This window comes from Molothrus ater, chromosome 2 (assembly GCF_012460135.2).
Source record: "Molothrus ater isolate BHLD 08-10-18 breed brown headed cowbird chromosome 2, BPBGC_Mater_1.1, whole genome shotgun sequence".
Classification (NCBI taxonomy): Eukaryota; Metazoa; Chordata; class Aves; order Passeriformes; family Icteridae; genus Molothrus; species Molothrus ater.
In genome coordinates, this window is record NC_050479.2 from 24,817,367 (window position 1) to 24,841,757 (window position 24,391).

General features: G+C 39.8%; 1 protein-coding gene across 1 annotated transcript in view; it reads right to left on the reverse strand.

Annotated features, from left to right (window-relative positions):
- The window catches only part of COL4A1 (collagen type IV alpha 1 chain), a 120,047-nt gene that overhangs the window by 69,487 nt on the left and 26,169 nt on the right, over window positions 1-24,391 (reverse strand). The window contains 1 exon segment of the mRNA XM_036394681.2: window positions 1,713-1,763. Within this exon segment, the coding sequence (XP_036250574.1) occupies window positions 1,713-1,763 (51 nt within the window).

Genomic DNA, 24,391 nt, shown 5'->3' on the forward strand with positions numbered 1-24,391 from the left:
TAATATGCGTTCTGTTACTATGGACTGATATTTTTCTCTCATCAACATTTTTAAACAGCCTACATTGATGTGAAGTAGTTTGGATTCTAGCATATCAGACAAGCATCTATTTATTTTAAACAGAACATTTTGAGACGTTCTCTGGACTACGCAAATGAAAAATGCCAGCAAAAGCTCTAGCAAACAGACAGGAACACAGCTGGAAATAAACGAAGCATAAGGCTTAATACTATTTATTTCCCCAAGCTATCATTTTTTTTTAATTATCTTGTTACAAGATGCTGGCATACTCTATGAACTGAAAACTGATGTCTTTCAACGCAAGGGTTATAACATGTCTCCTTCATTCTACTGTGACTCATTTGTACTTGTTACTGAACAATAAGACCAAGCTATCAAGGAATAAATTCAGAGTTTTGAACCTTTCCCAAATCTTTGCTGTATTTGTTTTCAATATATAGTTGACTTTTATTAAACAGACATTAATGGGTCATTAAAATAAGGAGACTCCATCTGAATGATGCTCCGGACCTTGACACCTTTTATTTGTGTCACAAATTCTTCTATGCTCTGTTACAAAGAAAATTATCTTGCTTGGGCCTCCAATTAAGTAATTTACATTCCTAGTTGTGGAAAACACCAAAGAAAAGCCACCAACAGACATTCTTAAATCCATCATCCGTAAATATGCAGCTATTGCCTTTCAGACAACACGGAACACCAGTTGTCTATTTATTTCAAAGAACAAAACAATCCCCAAAACAAAAAGCAATCAACCCCCCCAACTCTTCTAAGTATTCCTTTGGGTGACCTAAGCAACTTACCTCGAAACACATACCCAAAGCAACCACAGCATGAGAAAACTGGTTTACATTCATTTAGAATAGTAGATGTACAGCACAATTGCATGCACAAGAGAATACATCATAGATTAAAATCTCTACAAGCAAAATTGGAAGAGATAAGGAGAGTGGTTGAATGTCTATAATATTTACAAAAGCAGGTAGTTTACAGGGGAATTCACAGAGTGCTTAAGTGCTCTGTAATTTTTCTTCACTGTAACTGCTTTAAAAGAAGACTTTAAAGTGCCTTTTTTTCATGTACAAAAAGTTTAGGTAACTGAATGGGAACTTTAAAACTCATTTGCAAGGTCTGTCAAAAGTTGTTTTTTTTTTTCTTGACCTGCAACACTTTTCTGTATCTAAGTTAATCATTAACCTCTCTCTTCCTACTGCAAGTCTTTGCCTCCCAGGGCTAACCCTGGTCAGGGAACATTGATTATGATGCATCACAGCCATCCTGGAGAGCAATCTGCATGGCATGCTGAGAGCAGCATTCCTGAACTGAACTGCCTGCCTCACTTCCAGAGGTGGTCAGGATGTCAAGCCTGCTACCCACTGAGGAGGCTGGAGATGAGGTGAGGGAAAGGTGGAAGTGATAGGTTAGCATCCCACTCGATGGGGGAGGACAGAGGGCACGGCCACCTTAGGCTGGGGGCTTCGCTCCACAGTGAGGGCATTCACCTGCCCCCAGCAGCCACAGCACAGAGGTGGCTGCTGCTCAGAAACCCTGCTGATGGCACTGCCTGGCCTCGGCCATGCTCCCTGGCAGTGCAAGCCTTCACTGAACCCAGTGGCTCACCTGGCTCCCAGCAGATTTTATACCCTATGGTTGAAATAGGCAAGAAAATGAAATGGACAGAGCTGACTTACTTTTTGTCCTTTTACTCCACTGCAATCACATTTTCCACAACCGGAACATCCCTGAAAATAAAAGAAATTGAGAATTAAATGTCTGAACTGGATGACAGGCAGAACACACTGCAATGAGCCAGGGATGTCAGCAGCATCCCACTGACCACCCCAAGGCTGGTCAGTGCAGGCAAAGTTTGCTTAAGCCCATACAGTAACATGAGAGAAGTCAGATTAACTGGTGCACAGTAAAATCTTACAGTCACTTTGTGTTACCAAAGATGCTCTTAAGTGCATCAGGGCTACTCTCTACTTTTCCTCCTCACAGTCATGAAGCAACTGGTAAGCAACTCAGCAGTCAATAGCTTTTACTGTTGTCATGCCCCTGAGAAACAAACTATGAGGAAAAGAAGCAGAACATCTGTATCAGTGAATATTCCACCAACGCACAGGAGAGCCTTCAGCAGCCCCTTCAGGCCATCATTCAGAATCAGTCAGGGACAGCACCTCCCCTGAGACAGCTTTCAGCACAGATGCTGGACACCTGTCCCTCTACACCTGCAGGCTCCACAGTCTACTGGGATCTCAGTACTGCTGGGAAATGAAAAGAAAATGCACCTAATCCGTTTTGAATTTGGAAAGCCCCCAATGAGACCAATAAATATTAACCCAGAAAGATAAATAATACAGTAACATTTTTACTTGCCAAATACATTTTATTTTAAAGTAAAGCATCAAAGAGAAATGGGGCTTTAATACTTAAAAAAAAAGGCTGTCCAATGAAACTACAGTACTATCTCCTAAAAAAATTATTGCTTTTGTTGACACCTTTTTTTTTGTATATGTACATCCACTAAATATGTTTCTTGAAGTATAATTTTCTCCATACTGACATAAAGCAAAAATAGTTACAATTTTTACAATTTACAATTTTTACTTACATTATTATACCATGTTATATTATAAATTCACACAAAGGTAAGAATTAACATGATTAGAATGAGTTTTTATCATATAATGCAGAACGAGAACTAGATCTGAAGACAACAACAAGACATGCTGCAGTGCAACCTCAGCAAGGATCAGAAGGGAAACGTGCCACCCACGGAACAATCAGCTTTACTCCTCGCAGGACATGGTTGTGCCTGGAAAAACATTGGGTCTCCCATTACAAGAAGTGACCTGGTGTGACCTCTCTTAGTTTTTCAGACCCGATGAGATCTCAGCTGGAGGACGCATGCTTGCAGCTCATACTTCCTCCTCCAGGATCATGTAGAATGTTATCAGTTTTATCAACACATCCCCTAAATTCAGGAGAAGTCTGTTTTAATTGCGTCTGGGAATGTACTTAACATAAGTCACTGAATCATTATAAACATCTGTTTTCAAGTTAATCCCTGCATATTTCCTTCAGCCTATTATTTAACATGCACTGTTTTAGAAAAAAACTATGTTGTTATTTAAGTATGGTTTTGTTCTCAAATTTAGCATAGCCAGAAGAATGGGCTTGTGCTTTTGAGCCTCTTTTTGTCTCCACAAAATGAGCTCATTATATTCAAATTTTCCTGTTTTTAATGCCTCAGATGAGAATAACCAAAGGCAAGGAAGGTGAGAAGGTACTGAGCACCAGGGAGCACAACTGCACAAGGTCCTGTTGGGGGCAAGGGCTGCAGCCTGCCATGCCAGAACAGGCACCTGCTCTACAAAACATTGCCTTTATTTTACAGTAACATCATCTCCTGCTGTCACTGACTGCAACCTCTGTGGGTGGGAGGTTGGCCAGCAATGACAGCCACTGCTGGATAGCATTATCCTCAACAACTAAAATGCATTTAGAATCTGAGCAACGTGATAACACTCTGCCTATACTAGGAAGAAGTATGAGGTTTTTCCTTCTGCTTCTCGGGAAAAATGGGAGGGCCAGACTGGAAGAAGCTTGTGGATCAAAGGTAACTTTAAGGGGGTCAAAGGGGCACTTAAGTAATGAGATGCTGGAAGAGAGAAGGATGATTATAGCACGTACAGGAATCATCACAAGGCAATTAAACTGAAACTATGCAAATTATTGTTCATTTCTAAAGTTTGGTTTTAAATCAGTCTCATGACATGATTAATCCACTTAATGATATCCCAATATATATGACTAGAACTATTGAGACAAATAGAAATAACTCTGTCATATCTCCTAGACATCCTCACAGAGACAACGCCTTCCCCAGAAACTGCAGGGAGCTTGGAACAATCACTGCTGTCCTCCAAGTGCCAAAACAGAGAAGGAACAGTGCTGGGCAGGAAGCAAAATCTGTGGGGGGAGTGACAGATGAAAAGGCAGTCTCTTGATCCCTTGTCTAGGAGCCAGTTACAGGCTAATCCAAAGACTTTGGCCAGGTGCACCTGCACCAGGTACCTCCCCTATTTTGCATGGTACACTCACAATTTTCAAATAGCCATAGCTTCCTTGCACCACAGGCCAGCCTCTCATGCAACATTACAGGACATTAATTTTATCTTACTCCGCCCACAAAATATAAGTCTGCCCAGAAGCAGAAGCTTATTTTAGTGATGCAAATTGTTTCATTTCTTGACAAGCACTTCCATTCCATTTCATTCTCCCAGACTGTCTGCAACTGATAAGCTTAGTGAATCATCCTAGTAAATCAGTATCAAACTATAAAAAGATTACATCCCTTCAACATGACACACACAGAGGTGCTACATTCAGCCTGAGTGTTTGCCTAAAGGACACCTATCCATTTTCTATCACATTAACATATAGTTCAAAAAAAGTCCTGCTAATGAAGGGGCATCCCAATCTGGACCTCTAGCTTCCATGACCCACATACTGAGCCTTACAAGCCTTAAGCCCTGTCAGTGACAGAGCTGAGAAAGTTGCTAAAATTCCCTGCAGCAGACGGAGCAAACACTGCTCTGCAAGGCAGGCTGTAAGACATCTGTCAGATCACAGCTACAGACTTGTTGCGTTCTGCCCTGTTTTTCCACGTCCAGCTACTTTCCTGGCATCTGAGGACTACTGCTTGGAACTTGCACAGGAACGATGCAAACAGCCAGATGAGCAGCCTAGGAGGGAGATGACTGCCATATTTGGAAATGCACCATTTCTGGAGGCTACAGACATCTCCAAAAAAATACAAAGGCAGAGTCAGTTCTTGGAAGCTACTCTCTTACAGAAGTGCATTTCTCAAGATGAAATGTAGTTCCCTTTCCCACAACATCACCTCAGGCTCTGCTTACTGAATTTCAGTTGCTGAGCAGCCACCAGCTGCTAATTGCCTAGGTAGCAACAGAGTTCACATTGTAGCCTGCAAAGCACAACTGTAAGGTAAAAATTTAATTAAACTCTCCCGGGTTACTTAACTCTGTTCACGTTAAAAATCACATTCCAGGGAACATAGTCACTTGTCCTGCACAAAATATACTGTCTTTCAAATCACAGAAAATCCTGTGGATACGTGAGGCTACAGCAGATATCAAAATTCTCTGACTATTCACAGATTACCTGTATCATAGCCAAAGTGCTTCAAATAGGTAAAAATAATCATAATTACTTCATCTTGTGATTAATTCATTATAAAATGACAATTTCTGTTTCGATGGGATGCTTGAACTGATGATGTTTTCTGATTAAACAGTGATGATTTCCCACTCTATATTGCTTTTGTTTAAACCCCAGTTTGAGCTGAATTCCCATAGCAGTTTCAAGCTGAAACACAAGAAAGGCAAAGCCAATAGGATGGCTGTTTGACAGTGACATCTTTAAGTCTGAATCTCCTCTCTCCACAAAATCAACCCTTTCCACCTCTGTGTAAACCCAGTCTCTTGGAAGCCCAAGGGAGATTTATCCCTATGTAGCAAACACTTCTTCCTAGGTGCACACGCATACAACTCATGTAGCTGACATGAGAGCTGGATCAATAATATCTCCACATTTCACATCCCACCAAATACAGAAATAGGGAGTTGATGCCAACTGCAGGACACTTATCTTGCATTCCTCTCATATTTTCTTCTCTTTCCAGAATGTCAAAATAGCTCCCTGGCTGTATTACTATTCTTGTCTTCAACCTTTAGATGTAACTTCTGAATTAGCAAAACTGCTATTTTGTGTACAAAGTACCACTAGAGGAAACCACTAAAATTAGTTAAATTAGTATTAGTTAAAATTAGTAATTAGTTAAAATTAGTATTTTGTTAACTGATTTTACAGTCCATTAACAACTCTTAAAAAAAACATGTAGCTAAAACTCCTGATTTACACTTAGCCAGAACAAAAAAGATTACAAAAAAAATCTGCACTGTCTTAGCAATTAGCAAAGTTTAGTTATACACCCTTAAAGGAGTTGATACAAAGCCAGTTTTTCTGAACTGATTATTTGAACTTCAACTCTTAAAATGGTTTAGGAAAAGGAACATCTGCTATTCCTTCATTTTGATGACTAAAAGCAAAGACCAGAAGTTGAGCACAGTTCTCATGTCTTTTGTAAACCCATCAATTTCAGATGTCTACAGACAGAAAAATAACAGACAAAAAGACAATTTTTTTCTAATGTCAGCAAGCTCCAGTCTTTCCTCCTCTCCAGATTTATTTTTCTCATTATTAAAAAACAAAACAAATAAAAAAGACCCTTAACAAACCAATGTTGGCAGCTTATCTTCGTGTCCTTTTTTAAATTTTTTTCCCAGCAAATCATGGGTAGACTCCAGTTATGACTGTTCAGGGAATTCCCCAAACCAAGGGAAGACTTATTGGTTTTGAAGCTTTAACCCTCTAGGTCACCAAATTAAGTTCAGCTCTCGTCAGCAGTGACTGGAAGCTTCTATTTAAAGTTCTTGGTTGTGTCATTTCAATTTTCTGCAGATCCAGTCTTCACAGAAGACAGCAGAACAGTGCCATTCAAGATGTCCTGCACATGCACCAGATGCCTGTGTTTAAGCAAGGGAAATACATACAACCCAATAATCTCCAAACACTCATTAAACTTCAGGATTACAAAACTCATTGTCCTGAAGACCTTCTTTGCTTGTAGGCTGATGTACATGAGTGTAACAAGAGGAAGCAGAAGTGGTTCCCACTCATTTCTCTCTGTAAATGCAGAGCCATTCTTCTAACGTATCTTCTGGGGATTGTTTTGGCCCAGATGAAAACAAACCTACACAGTGGAAAACTGTGGCACTTCATGATTACTTGCATGTCAGTGCATGAGTTAAGTAGTCCTGCTAGTCTGAGGGGAACTTTAGGTTTAGAAGTTTACAAATTAACATATTTGTAATATCTGAAAAGAATGGCAAGTCACTTTCTGAAGTATTGCTGTGCATGATGAAATTTGAACTAATTACAACAATTCAGCTCTGGTTTTATTTAGAAGTTTAGCTCAGTTGATTGGAGCATGGTGCTAGTTACACCAAGAGTGTGGGTTCAATCCCTGTATGGGGCCATTTACTTTAAGAGCTGGACTCAACAATCCTTGTGGATGCCTTCCAACTCAGAATACTTTGTGAGTCTGAGAAAAGCCTTGTACAATTTTTGGAAGAAAATTAATTTTAAGAAAAACTCTATAAAATACAATTGGAAAAAAAATCATTATGGCTATTGGGACAGGAGGGGGCTGTTCATATATTTTTGGCACGGTTTTTCTGTTTGGCTGGTGGGAGGGCTGTTTTGTTGTTGTTTTTAGTATTACCACAATCATGCAGGATGTTCATACAAAAATTGCAGACAGACCACAGATTCTTATCTATCTCCAGTGTACTTTAGTCACTCAAAGGAACATTAGCAAATTTTCAGAATTTAGTAGATTTTAAATTAACTATTCATGAAAATATTTATTTTGTAAATTAGCATCAGTTGGAAGTACTTCACTTAAAATATGTTGAAAAAAGAGTTGTGTCTTCTTAATCAAAAGAATATCAGATTGCTGGCACTGAAATGTTTTGTTGCTGGGACCTAATTTTTCACATTCTTTTCCAAATTCCCCAGGGGTCTATCCTGGAGGTAGGGTCATGGGACTACCCTAAAGGCTGCTTTGTGAATATGACCTTCCTGTTGGTGATGTGAACATCATTTGCACAAAGTGATGCAAATCTAGGGGGCTTCCCGTTAGTTCACAGGAAATATAGTTATTCCTGTTGTTCCATATTTGGACAGAAACGACATTTAAAACAACTGTTTCCTCCAGCTACATTCTTTTACAGGAAGCTCTGGAAACAATCAAGGTATCTGCTTACTTAGGGAAATTTCAAAATATCACATTATAGAACTCCATACTGCACAGCTCAAAGCAAATAACTGCTTTGTGAATACAAACTAAAAAAGCCTCCCATGAGCATTATCTACTAAACTATCTACTAGGCTTATTTCCATTGACTGTCAGATACTGCTCAGCCTCCAACAGAGAAGACTGTATTTACCAATCCACCCAGTAGGTTTTGTACTCTTTTCCTAGACAAGAACTCCACTGTTAGTTTTATTTTCAAATAAGTGAAAAAAATTCCAGGTGCCAGTAAGATCTTCTGGTGTTGCAGCCACTGGTGTTTCTTCACTGACAGCTGAGGATTAGAGCATGTTCCAGGGCTTCCTAACATCCAGTGACAGGCACTTTCAGGAATACATTTCAAAGGGCATGACCCTTCCTAAATTTGATTATGGTAATCACTGCTAACAATCGTCACTCAGATCTTCTACTTTGTGAACAGGCAAACTGAAGCCAATTGATACAGGTAAGAAACTCCCATTCCTCGTTTTGCTAACCTGAAAAAACCTGCAGAGTGGACAGGAAATCCTGTTGCAGAACCCCCCCATGGCTGTTGCAGAGCTCACTACCTGCCTCATATACAACTACCCTGGAGCTCACAAATCAGAGTGCAAAAAAAAGTCCTGCAGGGAACAAATGCAAACGCCCTGTCCTGTAACTCACATGTTTGGTGAAACTGGCATTAGCAATCCCAGCGTACACAAGTGGAGGGCTAACAAAGCATCAAACTTCTTTCTTGTTCATGAGGCAGAGGGGTTGTGGACTCACAAAAATCACACAAGTTTGTTTTTCTTGTTGCTTTATGGGATGGATCCACACAACCACTTACAGCACTTGCCAGAGGTACAAGGCTGGATCTAGCCATAACCCGGCAAAATGGAAGCAGTGTCATTACAATGGTGTGGTGGCTGGTGGTGCAAGGACAGCTGGAAGTCTTCTTGCTGTCTTCTCAATAAATCCACACCTGCAGGGCTTCACTGCTTTCTAGAAATGTTTCAGAGTTTCTCTGGCCCCTGTGCCTTTGCTGTTCAGTGCACAACCCCATTTTCACAAGCACAGGGCGTATCCATAATAACTCTGAGTATGGGCACTCAGTGTGGTTAAAAGCCTGCCCTAAAACAGTTCCAGCAGGGAGGCAAAATACAATGCCACCAGTACTAGGCAGAGGCTGAGGGAGAGGCGGTGGTGGCCACCAGCTCAGCAGGATTGCAGCCCCTCCCAGGCACCTTCCACCTCCCAGTGCTTTCCCAACCCAGGCTGGAGGCAGAACCAGGATGAGAGGGAACTGCCAAGGTGGATTCCCTCCCTCCTTCCTCCCACAGGGAGCAACCCTCTCTAAGCAGCATTGGGAATGATGTAAGAGATGGATGCCATGGTGGCAACCAGCTCCAGAGGTGTGCCATCATGGGCTGTGCGTTTGGTCCTGATGGAGAGGCCACCTCTGCCACGCTGTCCACCCAATCACTAAGTCTTCCCTTTAAACTTGTCTGGGCCCAGCAAGCCCCCATTACATTGGGGAGTGCAGTGAAAGAGCAAGTCTGCAGGGGAGGTGCAGCCCTACTGCACTGCAGCCCCTGTCCAGCAAGGGACATAAACCCAAAAGCAAAGGAGATGCCTCAGGAGAGATACACAGGAAGACAGTGAAACCATTTTGCAAATGTGTACAGCACATCCATGAGTGCTGCTTTCCCTTCCCTTAGCTGATACACATGAACGTCAACATAAACAAATACCTTTAGAAGTAACAGCTTTTAAAAAACACAGTGCTGGGAAGCAGAGATCTTCAGCCCCCACCATTCTCTCCTAGACTAAATAAACGGAGAAGCAATATCCTCTTAGTTGGGATGCACACCAAGGGATGTGAGAAAAGCACAAGAGATAAACTGACTTCTGTGTTTGAGCACAGAGGAGAAACCCAAGTGACACACAGTGCAGCAGAGGCACAGACTGCTGTGTCCCGACCTCACACCACCTGAGCAGGGCTTTCCCCTGGGCACTATTTGTGCAGCTCCTAATTTCCTTTTACCACCTCCTGCAGTGTGATCCATCACCAGTGTAGGAGGCTGTGTGCACTTCCAGGTAACACCATCACCACGGAAAGGTCTTGCCCAGGAGGGCTCCTGCCCTCATGTCACATACACTGCATGACCAGGGTCCCCTTGCTCCTTTCTTAGCCCTTTGCTCCCCATCAGCAGTTCCTTACCCTTCAGCTCTCCCAAGCCTGAACTTGCATTACTTGGGAAACATTGTGGCTTTATGTGGGTATGGCTGACCTGCAGCCAGGCTCTGCACAGGCTCAGGCAGCAGCTCCTCAGTGCTGCAATCGCTCCCTGAAGCTGTGGCTGTACCAGCACAGCACCAACATCCACAATGCACAGCCCCATCTGACCTTACCAGAAGATTTGCCCGTACCTGTCAAATGTGGCAGCTTCTGCAAGGAAAACCTTAATGGAAGACTCCACTGACTTCCATGGCATATTGCAGGTATATACGACTTGCCACTAAAACCTTTCCAGGAGTCTCTGTCAGGGCATTTAAAGATTAGCAAATTTTACTAGAACATATCCAACTTCTATTGCATAAATTTATCAGAGCTGTCCAAGTGATTTCTTGAGTAAAACATGAGAAGTTATCTTTTCTTCTGAAAGTAGCCTCAACTTTTTCAAAACTTCTGGCAATTAAATAGTAACAATCAATATAAACAATTTTAAATACATTGTTTGCACATCACAACACCAGGTCGCTCATCCTCAGTAATACTGGGAAGAGGAGACAGGTAGGGTAACAATGGCCTCACTCTGGCCAACAAGACTCAACAATGAATCACAAGATTGTTAATGAGCAACTAATTTGTACATTTTAAGAGCCTTATGGTATTCTGGAAACAGCAGTAGTAACCACAGCAGTTCAACATCCTTGTCAAACACAGGATTTAAAAAGCATGTAGCATGTTTAGTCTACTTAGCAGCCAGCCAAAATACACAAAAATTCATTTGATAAACCTACTTAACCCACTTTTCTTCCCCACAGATCTCAAAGTTTTTCCAAGCAGGTTCATCCTATGGCAATATCACTGTTACAGTAAAAAAAAAAAAAAAAAAAAAAAAAAAAAGAGAAAAAAAAAGCTATATTTAATTGTCCTAGTGAAAGATTTCAGCCACTTCTTGCAGACAGTCAGCTCTAGAAACTAAAGCACCACAGGGAAGGTCTAAAATTGGAAGAGTATTTCCTAAAATGAAATATGGTTTTGGACTGTTTGCATAATAGTACCATAATTTTTGTACTGGAAGCAGTACCAGAAGTCTACACCATGCATTTTCTCTCAGATATTTTAACAAATTGCCATCATCATCAATCCGTCTGGGCACCTTCTCTTAAGCTCCATTGTACAACTTTGGTTCTGTTATACTGATAATTTTAACAACAAATCAGTAGTCATTTATCTGTTTGGACTCCTAAAAAGCCATAAGGGGAAGTATTGCTTTCTCTGCTCCTTAACTTCTTAACAGGCCACTGAATTTTGTCTTTTGCTCCAGTCAAGGATGCCATTGATTATGAGGTGCTTTCTCTTCAGGACACACCAACATGTTCTCTCCTAAAGACTCTGCACACCCCAGAAATAATCTGCTCAGTTCAAGCTACATTTCAAAGGACATACTACATATCTAAAGACTCCAGGTGCATATGGGTCTCTCTGACTGTTGAAGAGTCCCAACTTTCAAGAGATATTCCCCTTAGATGCAAAGCTCATGGTTTAACAAAAGCCCTTGCTCAACAGAGAAGTGAGGACTCAGCTCCCGTGAAGAAGCACAAAGATGATTGGCCAGAAGTCAAAAAAATGGGTTTTTACTTTCCTTTGCTGTTGCAAAGAAATTATCCCAAAGGACACTTTTTTCCTTTCTGAGAAGCACCAGCTAAGCACTTTTCCAAGTGGTGGTGTCTTTTAAGAAAGAGTTTAGAGAGAAGAAAACAGGAGGATAAAAAGACCCCAAAACAAACCTCAACCCTCAAAACACATGGGGCATTCAGCAGTTGGACAGATAATTGAGAAGTAACCCCCAAATCACTATTTCAGTTCTGCTGTGCAAGACTTTAAAATGCCCCTGAGGCACCACCTCTCATCTGGAGCAAGGTGCTGGCTCTAGATCCTTCACAGACAATGCCAGCAGCAGGAAAATACTTCCCTCAGTGACAACAGCCTCTGCCTTTAACAAACACAACTGGACACCCATAGCTTACAACAGTTTGACTCCCTTCTACCTGACTTCTACAGAAACAGTGAAGATGAACTTTGCCACAGCCTCACCCCTACGGATGGCAAAACTTCTCTGAAAATAGGAGTTATGGAGAGGAACCCATGTCTTTTGAATGACTTGCAAGAGCTCACAGAATTTGTGTGCATTAGAGTGGATGGATTGGATCTCTTTCAAGATGTTGCTGTCTTCCTTGTCCATCTAATGAACATCAAAATTACATGGAGAGGGGATTTAGGTGCAAATTAGATGGTTCAAACTCACACTTTGTTCCATTAAATGCACATTTCCAGTAGTTACACACCTTGTGTTGTATTAATTTCTTAGTTAAGAGCCTTATGGTATAAAGGAGTTCAGAGAAAGGCAGTGCAAATCATCAGTGTGAATTATATTGCCCTGAAGTCCTGTAGCCTGAACCTGTAACTTGCTCTGAATTCCACCCTTACATAAACAGAGCAGAATATTTATTCTGGTAGAAACTATAGTGCCATGTCTTCCTATGCAAATTGGCTCCTTAATCCAAAAAACCATTTTCACTTGCAACTGGGTTGTGACACTCTAAATGCACATTGCACTGCAAATTAACATATATATTAAAGAGCAATTACTATTAAAAAAGTAACTGAATAAGAACATAGACTGATTGTCAAACAACTTTTTTTTTTCCTATTTAATTTATTTTTCAGCCATGGAACTCACTTTTACTTATGTGGTGGGTCAACTGGATGCTTTTGCCATTTTTAAAACATAGTCGCGAGTTAAAACTGGTGCTATCGACATGTTGTCTAATTTATTTGTCTGGCCCAAATGAAAAACAGACAAAATTTTCTCCAACCCGTATTTTTCCAAATTGACATTTGAAAATCCACTTTTAATAAAAATTGAAATGTTGGGAGAATGAGAGCAAAATAGCTACAGGAAATATTATTTTAGTGTGCAAAATTTGCCAGACACAAAAGGAAACAAACTTGTCAGTCCTCTCTTTCTTTAATGTTTCTTTGTTGACTAGACAGGAAGCTGACAAAAATTGATTTTTTTCCTCTTGTAAAGCATACAACATAATTTTTATTGTACCACTTCAGTTGCTGACTGCATTTTGTAAATAAAAGCATACTTCATGAGCATCCAGGGAAGCGCTTGGTATCTGACAGTTTACAAAAATGCAGTACTAATGAGGTACAAGAAGAAAAGTAAATAATGCTCACTGCAGAAACGGAAATAACATGGTTTAGAAGAGAGGCTGAAAATGCATTCTTTTCTATGGCAACTTCCTGAGTGATGGAAAAGTTATAGTTGAGTAAAATTAAACATTTTCCTAACCTGTATTCCTGCATGTAGAGGTCAACAGAAGTGCAAACATTGATGAACACTGAAATTCAGCTGTAAATATTTTGTGAGCAGCTTATTTAAAAACTGTAAGAAGCAGACAGATAATGTTTCAGCAATAAGATATCTTCCACTGATTAAGCAGACACAAATAGGCTTCAAAATCCATGCTTGTTATTTAGAATTAGAAACAATAAGCTTAAGGTCATTCATCCAGTGAAAGGTCAATACTAAAGATCTCATACTTCATCAAAAAAATTAATCAAAATTTTCTGAAGTTTATAAACACAGGCTATTATAGAAGCAGGCTGAGTATCCATTTCAGAGTTCTTCCAAAAAAAAAAAAAAAAACAAGATCCTGCCAATGAGAGGTATAAGGCACCCAAAGGGCAAAATGAAGATACAAAAAAGGCCTTTCCTCCTGGGACCTTCTGGGTCACAAGGGGTAAAGCCACAGAGACCTTTCTTCCTGGGACCTGCCACATGTTTGCTCCCCCTTCTGCAGTCCCAGCCCTACTCTTGTCCTGCCACTTCAACACATCAAACCCAGCCTGGAATTAAACTATGTGAGGACTAAATACAGTGATGTTTTTACTCATATTTTTTTTTAATGGTACAGTTTAGTTTATTATGACCTCATTAGTGAATTACCTTCACAATGAGGTCAATCAAATAAATGCTGCCATGGTGGAGGGGCAAGACAATGCAAACAGGACCACAGGCAAAACTGTCTAGGAACATTCTCATGCAGGGGTTTAAGATTGACACAGGTGTCACAAGTACTTTAATTACCATGCATGTATCATTTTATGAGATAAATTGGTAAATTGATACATTTGTGAGCTACTGCATGTGGCAGAAAAAGATAGAGGCCCCCAGAGTTTACCTTTATACTAAAATAGTATTGATCATACTCCCTTCTCCAACAGTGTAACCAACAAAGGTACTTTCATTTTTATTGGTATTTGTGGAAGAAGGTTGAAAGTATCTCTAAAGTGATGCTTATCTAAATTATTCTCAAAAAATACGATCATTACTTTCCATTTTCTATATTGTATGACCTGTATGTTTAATAACCTCATTTCATCTGGGTTTGTAAGATATTTTTTGAAAATAGGTTGACCAGCTTTGTATCATTGTGGATACTGGCTGAATTCACTGTAGCAGTTACTTGTAATGTGACTGCAAGCTTAGCCAGGCTTCCTAATTACAACGATGATTATACATTGTGGCACTAACAACATGCCTTTATACCATAATTAGAAAATCTCAGGGACTCAGGGAGATGTTGAAAATGAGCTTTCCAAAACCCTTCCCAGCCTGTGAACACCTCTAGAAGATGTGTCATCCAGAGTACATCTAGAAAGAAATTTAAAATGTATAACTATCCTCATCCTTAAGCATATATCCTTGTGATCTGCAATGTGCTCTCAGCACTAACATTCCAGCATAAACTCAAGAAAATTACGTTTAGATAATGTAAGTCCTCAAGTCATGTACAAAAGAAATGTGAAATATCACACAGTCCTACCAGACCAGCATTTTGCTAGAATTAATGCTCACTGCAAATGATCAGGTCTAGCTGTTCCAGAACATTCCACGTAGATTCATGGATAAAAAAATGTTCAGCTTAATAATTTCACTATAAAATATGCAAATATTGACAAACTTAAGTGACAAGTGCCCTCAAAAAAAACAGGAATAAAAGTGATAAACGTAAGCAAAACCACCCAAAGTCACATCATGAGACTGCCTTTCAATGCCAGCACATCTGCAGAAGTCACACTAAAACTCAAAGTTCAGAACATGTCATTCTTATGGCAACATCCTTAACGCGCCAGATGTATTCCCAAATCACTCCCTAGAACAGACCACACTTTAAACCACACATCTAAATAACAGTTTTTTAAAAAGTCTCATATTTACACTGCTTGAGAAGTTAAAAACTGAAGTCATTAAAATCACTACCTCTACTTAATAAAAGTGTGTCATTAACCACAAGGGTATTAATCCTGCCTATGCACAACCTTAAACTTGTGACTGCTGCCTTACAGACACACAGCAAGAGCTCATGACTGTCAAGGGGCCTTTCACTTTTGGCATTACTCTTCAGACTGGAGTTAAGTGACTTTATTGTTATCTTCTAGCTTTTTTTATTTATTTAAAAAGTGTCATCCGTTTGACTGTCTTATAGATCAGAAATCTGCACAATAAAGATCAAAAAGAGTATATAAATTTCAACAGAGTAATTATTAAAAAATAATCTTTTTAGCTAAAATCACATTTCCTTTGGGCTCAGCTCATGTTTCTTGCACAAGGAAAATGGTTACTCAATTTAAATTGGCTTATGTATCTTTTTCTATTTGATGTAATTCAGAAATTAAAAGAGAGGGAAAAAGTCAATTATTAAATAATTCAAGTTTTTAGGGCAGATTCAGTCTGCTTGATAAAGTAACCATTAGCATATTTTAACCAGACGTAATGTAAGCAAAAGTTTTACAAGGGGACTATTTCCTTAATTTCACTGGTGCTTGCTTTAAAGGGGATATTTATTTATATTAGGTTTTTATAATATTTATTATTCTCTGTCTCTAACAGTTTATTTGATCATCAAGTAAAATAATTTGGGTTTGAAAAGTACCTCATTAAGATAAAACATTTAATTGAAGTAATATACGGGGCCAGAAAGAAACAGAAGTTACTTTATTTAAAAGCCTTTTAATAACTAAAATGTGCAAATGCCAGTAGTTCCCAGAGTCATCAGAAAAGGGTTTACACCCCTATCATCACCTGACATGACCTCAGTGAGCATCACTCTAGATTGGCACTACTTGGAGGACTTACAGTGGAGAAAGGAAAACAGGAAAACAGGATTGCTGTGCAGGATAGGGCAAGCCTGGATGTGGGACAGACTGGGGAATGAGAGGCTGCAGAGCAGTGCCATGGAAAGGGACCTGGGGTCCTGGTCCATGTTGACCATGAGTCAGCAGTGCCCTGGCAGCCAGGAGGGCCAACCCTGTCCTGGGGGCATCAGGCACAGCATGGCCAGCTGGGCAAGGGAGGGGATTGTCCTGCTCTGCTCTGAGCTGGGGCAGCCTCACCTCAAGTTTTGGATGTCACAATATAAAAAAGATATTGAACTATTGGAGAGCATCCAGAGGAGGGCAACAAAGATGGTGTAGAGCCTTGAGGGGAAGCCCTATGGGCTGAGGTCACTTGGTCTGTTCAGCATGGAGAAGAAGAGGCTGAGGGGAAACCTCATTGCAGCTTCCTCACAAGGGGAGAGGAGGGGCAGGCACTGATCTCTTCTGTCTGGTGACCAGTGACAGGACCCAAGGGAATGGCCTGAAGTTGTATAAGGGGAGGTTTAGGTTGGATATAAGGAAAAGGTTCTTCACCCTGAGGGTGTTTGGGCACTGGAACAGGCTCCTCAGGGAGGTGGTCACAGCACCAGCCTGGCAGAGTTCAAGAAGCGTTTGGACAATGCTGTCGGACACAGGGTGTGACTCTCTGGGTAACCTGCCTAGGGCCAGGAGTTGGACTTCAATGATCCTTCTGGGCCCACTCCAGTTCAGGAGGTTCTATGATCTATGATTAGGAGTTCTGGTTGACAAATAAAAGCAGAACAAAGAACAGAGGCAGGTTGTCCCAAGCTGGAGAAGGAGAAGGACATTCAGATTGCAGAACCTGTAGGACTCTCCACAGGGGCAGATCTAAGATTATGAATTGCAATTTTATTCTGTCTGGCACTCCTTTCAACTCCAACTAAAATTAGAGGGAAAAAAAAAAGCAAAACTAATCTCCACAGACCTCAACAGAAATCAAAATCCAAACATCTGCAGTCACAAACATACTCATGCCACAGTGTCTCACAGATGGAACATACTCTACCGTGATTTACAAACTGTACACACCAGCAGAATGGCTGGGAGGATGGATACTGTTTGCCAAAATAAAAACTGGACCCAGACAGAAAAAAGATACATCTGTTTGGTTTTATTTTGATATGCACCACAATACCTGACTCCTTGCCACAATTTCTTCAAAAAGGAGACAAAAGAGGTGTTAAATAGGCCATGTGAATCAAAACACCTTCAAGAGGTTTTGAACATCCAACAAGTTTTGAGGAACTAAATGAGCATTTTGCTGATAGGGAAACACTTAAAGCATCAAATTTTAAAAATAGAAGTAATGAGAAACCACTGGACAAAACATATACAAAGTTCAGTTTAACAACACCATTAACATTAATATCTCCTTTATAAAAATCAAAATAAACTTCACAATTTTCAAATGTATGGGGCACTAAGCAGAATCAAACCACTGCAGTAGTTTCTTTCAACAGTGTTGCACCTATCACATCACCTAAAATTATGATCAGAAACTTCAGAGTATTCAACAACTTTGAAAAATCTTTTTAGATTTAGATTTGGCTATATGAGCACAACTTTTGTTGAATAAATATGGCTACATTCAGTATAATTTTCTGAGTCAAAGAGATCTATTAATTTAAGAGGCACTCCAACTAGCCTAAGTGAAACAAGACCACCACAAATTCTCTTACCTTCTGTACAGGATCCTGACTTTATCATTATTTATTAGTATTGCATAAATATTCAATATAGCTGTTTTATTTCTCACATGATAAGAATTTCACATCCTCTATTAAGAATAGCGTGTTATAAATAAAGTCATCTCATATAAAGTCATCTCATATAAAGTCTCCACACTTGGCAGATTTTCTGAAATAATCCAAAATACCAAACCCAAAGTTAGGAGCTGCTTAGGTAAACAGTTAGCTTAAGTGCAAAAGCAAAAGAACCCTGATTTTATCTCAGAAGCAAGTCACCATCCCAGGATGTATTGAACAGATGTCTTGAAATGTACACTTTAAAAACTCCAATGCTCAAATCAAGGCATCCTGTAGCATTACCTTGTATCACTTTTTAGATCATGGAGTCACCATTTTATCCCTTGGAAAAACTCTACACAAAAATAGCATCTGTCGGAAGATGGAAACATCAAGCAACAAGTACCACAAAGATTCTGCTATACTCATTAAGGCAGCACCCTTCTTCCTTTGGTCTTGTTTTTCACATCCTTCCTTCCTTTTAGGTGGCTGTGTGTCGCCATTTTGTAAAGAAGAAAGCATCTGAATTTTATCATTGCAAAACCTCAAATGTATTACTTCCAGAATTTTTAAATAATTGTGGAGAAGTAATGGAACATTTTTAAAAATGTGCCCGTTACTAAAACAAAAAACAAACAAAAAGTACATTTAAAATGCTTTGGTCTCTCTTAACAGTCATGATTAATTTCAAATACCTAATGAAAAAGTTCATTCTAAAGTAAAAGGCAGAGGACAATTGACTTTCATAACTTTTCCCTTACAAACTCTCTTGGTCTTTTCTATTTTGAGTGCTACTTGTAATATGTGCACCACCTCCTAAGTATTTGAATCACAAGTAAATTTCCATTAGGCTCTAAGAAAAATGTGTAAAAGTACAGAAAGCTTTTGATTATTTCTGACCAGAAGACACCACTGGTAGTTAAATGTTGTATTAAGGGTACTTTGGCAGTGAAAATCTCAAGGACAAACTAAACAATGCCCAAGTTGTTCTATGCTGAAGAATCCTTAGGTTGGCTGCTTCTACATGCACAGTGCTGGACAAGCACCCACCTGGGACGACAGACACATTTCCAGCTCACATCCTAATCCTACTCTTGGCAATTTGTGAAATGCCTCAGCCATGTCCTGTGTGGAAACTTCCACACCAGTGACAGGCCCCTGGAGACTTTATTTTATTTTATAGCTTACTTGTATGGTAATGTGACAGATTTGTTCCACCTTGTAAAGGCATGCAGCAGCATTAATACTTAGTTGTTGGTTTGCTCTACCAATTCACATTCTTTAACTGTGTAGCACGACCAGATTTGGACTTGGATGACCATGAAGTGGCAAGAGCTGTTCTAGCAATGCAAATGCAGTACCTGTATAAAAATAAATCTGCTATAAAAATAAATTCATTTTACAGGCACTAGCTTGAGCATTCTTGAAAGGTACTTTCAGGATTTAGCAACGTGATACTTAAAAGTATTATAGAAGGGGACTATAAAAATGCATTATTACAGAAATAAATTTTCTACAAAGCCTTAGCCTTTATCCAGAAAAAATAACATAAGAGAGGTGTATGGTGAACAACTGCTTTTCAAACTGTAATATTTGTCTTCCTATTTTCACTTCAACATAAAAACTTACTCCACTTTATATTTTCACTTTCAAGCAAAACCATCTGACTTTTCATGCTCTTCCTTCAGTTCTTCAAAATTAGTCCCTGGCAATGATTTAATCTCTCCTCCAAACCAAAAAAGATTAGATTACAATTACAAAGCACCAAAAACAGGAAATGTTGTAAACTCTGACACAATTTGAACTATACCGGTTCAAATGACACTGAAATTTTCTTAAACGTCACCATTTGTCTACATAGCTTTTTAACCTTTGACTTCTAGAAGAGTTGCATGAGAAACAGCTTCTTCTAGGAGTGAAGTCATCACTAGGCCATAAGAATTAAGAAGGGATATTTAAGATACTTCCAAATCATGGCACACTCGTACTTCATTACTGAACGAATTACAATACATGTCTGGAAACAAAAAATATCTAAACAATCCTTCACTATACTTCCTTTGTTGACAGAGCTAGAAGTTCAGTTGGTCAGTGGGATATTCATGTCAACAGAGGCAAAAATTGTACTTATTGTGTGGATCTTCACAATACACACGTTTAATTTCAATGAATTCCCCCAAAGACACACATCAGTTAAGCTTCCACTACCAGCATTCCTTAGACAAATGGACTATCTCTTTGTAATGTCACCAATTTACTGAAATTTTACTCAGAGCACACCTGTTTCCATTGTTCCTTTTACATGGTTAACTAATAGAGTAGAGAAAATATTTCTAAGAAAAAACCAACATTCTTTAGAACACCAAGCTTGAGATGAGCTACATCCCCAACTGGGATGAGCTCTACTCTGAGCCTAGCATCATGTATCCTGTCTTTAACCAGACAATTAATTTAAAAACAAAACAAAAAAGCTATTTTAAAGCATTTATTTCAAGTATCAACATAATTAAATGACATGCAAATCCACAAGGGGAAAAAAATTAAAATATAGCCTTGAACTATGATTAACAGGATCCCAGGGGAAATGAAGCAACCTCCTAGCAGCAGCATGCATTGGGCAGCACAGTGAATGGGATGAGCAGGTCAGGGGATGCAATCACACACAGCTTCAGAACCATGCAGGACTGATGGACAAGTGCAGAAGCATCCAAAACCTTAGGGAGGCTTCCTGTACTGGGAGGCTGGGAGTATGGAAATGGCAAAAAGTCAAAAGGAAACAGGTTTTTTTCTGTGACAAAAAGGACCAGATAAGAGGATGGACTGAAGAGGCTGCTGGGATGAGTGCACTAGGCCATGGTACCTAGAGAAAGATGAAGATGTCATTAGCTTAACCTGGGGCAGATAAAGCAAGGGCAGCCTCAGAAAGGGAACTGTGAGAGTCTCCTGCTGATGAGGCAGCAGAGGCACAGGAATCAGATATGGAGAACTGGAGAATATGAAGGAGTTTGATTCACAGAAGACTGGTGAGCAAGAGATGATCAGTGAAAAGGTGAGCTGTGAAAAATGAGGAATCCCCCAGATAGGCCACAGATGAGCATAAACTGAGACTGGATCAGGACTGTGGACTAAAGGAAGAGAGGATACCATAGGGAGGTCTCTCCCTATGTCCATCCCTGGCTCTTCCAGTCTGGCTGTGTTGACACTTACATAGGGCTGCCACCCAATCCTAACACAAGGTACATTTTTTTATTTGCTATCAAGAATCCTTCTCATCATGGCTAACTTTTATGAATCAGCATCTCTCATTCTTGTGGCTCTTAAGCACAGGGGGAACACAGCTCTTTCTTTTTGGCTTCTAAGTAATGATAAAAACTGCTAAAATAATAATTGTTTGCATCTCTCTATTGAACTGTGTTTGCCTGCAGTTTAGAATACCCAGGATCTGGGGTTTTATTATAATTACATGCACAAAGTCTAAGCTCTGAAAAGAAATGTCATCTCAAATCACAAAGATGTGTCACTGTAACAATACAGTCTTCCTTTTCCCACTAGGGGAAGCATTATCTTCATAACAAATACAATGCTTAAAAAACTCACCCTGAAATACTAAATCCATGGTTCAAGTAATTTAATCTAAACTGCACATTTGTCCAAGGCCATATGTGAACCAAGTTAAGAGAACAATATATTGGCTCTGCCTTTTTGCTAAACTGTCCCCATACATATGTTTTGTATAAAATGTAAGAAGTGCTGAAAAGCTGTGCTACATGGGAGGGCAAGCAAGCAGAGTGAGGAAAGAGCCTTTCAGGAAACACTGGAGTTTTCTTCAATATTGACTGGCATGTTTGGCAGCACACATCCCTCACCCCTGTCAACATTATAAACATTAAAACTGCTCTCTGCTCCCAAACAGGTCTCCATTCAGTTCAACCACATTCACTGAAGTTTTTCAATACTGCCTCATAATTCCTATGAGCATTCAGTCCCAAAGATGATTAAAAATTCACAGTTACAGGTAATATGAAGAATCTTGGAGAATGATACATTTGGCTATCAAGAACAGCATTGGACAAAGACTTATTTTGTGAAGCATGTTTTTACATTTCCAATTTCACTGAAAAAATAAAAGCTTCACTAATGTTTCTTCCTTAATTGATTTTTTTTGCACTTTTCTTCCCCAGTATTTGAAAAAAATGTAAGCAAAGGGTCAGTAGGAACAGGCAGTTAGGCTCTCCATCTGGTGCACAACCCCAAAAAAAGACCTAGAGATCCTCTAAACCTTTTACATGTTTATTTTTCAGGCAGTTTGAGGTGCATTCAAGCAAAGCTGTTTTGCTTATAGCAATCACCTATAGCCTTCTTCTTGAAACAAACAAAAAACCAAAAAATTTAAAAGCACTTCCCTTATGCATCCCACAAAGGGGAAGATGGGGAATGAAGAAACATAAAAATACAGCATATGAATAGGTTTGATTAGCTTTCCAAGTGTTTATTGATGCACACTGAAACTGAGTTTAATTGCCAATATTTGAGAGAACTACAGGACATCATGTAATGCCCAACAGTCCTTCTGCTCCTCTGAAGCAAAATAAATTTAATTGAAGGTATCTTGTAGCTCATTGTCCAAACACTGAATTTCTGCTGGTGTATACTAGCAGTTAAGAGTCATGTTTCCTCTTTAAGTTGAAATACTAGAAAATAGTATCTGAAAAACAGACCTCAAGAAGCTACTAAGCCTACTGTCTCAAGAGAGGATCAACTATACTTCACCTAATGCTTCTCTGGTCTTTGCTAAAACTTAGTACTTTAGTGACCAATCTGAATCCTTCTCCTGGAAATTTAATGATTTTTGTCTTACCTGGAGAACAGAAAGAATTTAGTCTTACCCACTTACAAACAACTTTTCAGTTAGCTAAAGTTTTTTGGTTCTTTTTCTTTTCTCGCATTTCAGAGAAGTGATGTCCCTCCTTTTTTTCCAGAGAGGATACACAAGCCTCCCATGGAGGATGGTACAGTACTGTCTCCTTCTGCCATTTGACCCAACATTTACACATGACATTTCCATCACAAAGTAGAAGAGACTTGTTAAAATCATTACTGAAATTGCTGTTATCTGCTCCTTCCCCACTCTCCACTTGCTACTGTGTTAACAGAGCCACGGAGCTGATTTAATACAGCTGGTGCCAGCATGAGCTGTGTGGGTGTTTATTTACATGGGTGCTTCTGTTTAGTCAGCCAGGGATCTTTCTTGGGAATTTGAAGAAACTGAGTAGTCTGAATGAGTTCACAGGTATTCTTTTCCCAGCATTTAAAGGGGGTTATTACAGCTTCTCTGTCCTCACATAACTTCTCAAAGATAGGTCCTGACAGCTGTAAGACTGCTACAGCCCACTCACCGAAGGTGGAGCTGAGTCTATCTCAGTCAACTCAGTCACTGCCACCATAAAGGAATCATCCCATTCTCCCCCCTAGCAAGAAGACTGTTTTTAAAAGAATAATTCTGCTTTTCACAGGCTACTGAACTTGAACTGGTTTAGAGTAGGACAATTACAGCAGATGTAACAAGAGTTCAGTGCTAAGTGTAAGAAGATGCAGCCAATCTCATCAGGCATAATCACTACACCCTCATAGTTCTTATATGCTGGAACTTCAGGCTTACACTCATGAGGCAGTGCTGTAGGTCCACCAAGAGTTGATGTAAGCACAGCCACTGAAAGTAGACTTCTCCCTGGATGCCCTTCTACCAGCAATGTAAGTGTGCAGTGGACTGGGTAGGTGAAAGCAGTTTTCCGAAAATTAACATAACAAAGTGTTCTTAAAACATCAAAACTTTTGAGCCAAATCAACTCCCTGCCCTGTTTTGCCACATAACTGGATGAATTCCTGTGGCAGCACAAGAAGGGGCAGAGTTCAGGAGTGGGAGTAAGCTCCTGGGACTGGGCAGGGGCAGGAGAGAGACACTGCTTCGTCTAATGGCTCTGCAGCTTAAAAAAGCTAGACTGAGAGTGCTGCCATGAGTCTGAGTCATGGGGGTCAAATGACTTTAAAATAACCATCTAATTTTAAGTAGGTTCTAGCTTGCTCTCTCCCCAAGATGGCTCAGACTCCTCATGATGCATGCATTAACCACCTGAACATAGAAGCCTCAGTCATGAGGTTTTCATCTCCAGTTACTAAGGTGCAGCTTCTTGCCTTTTGGTTTTCCCTTACCATCTGCAAGCA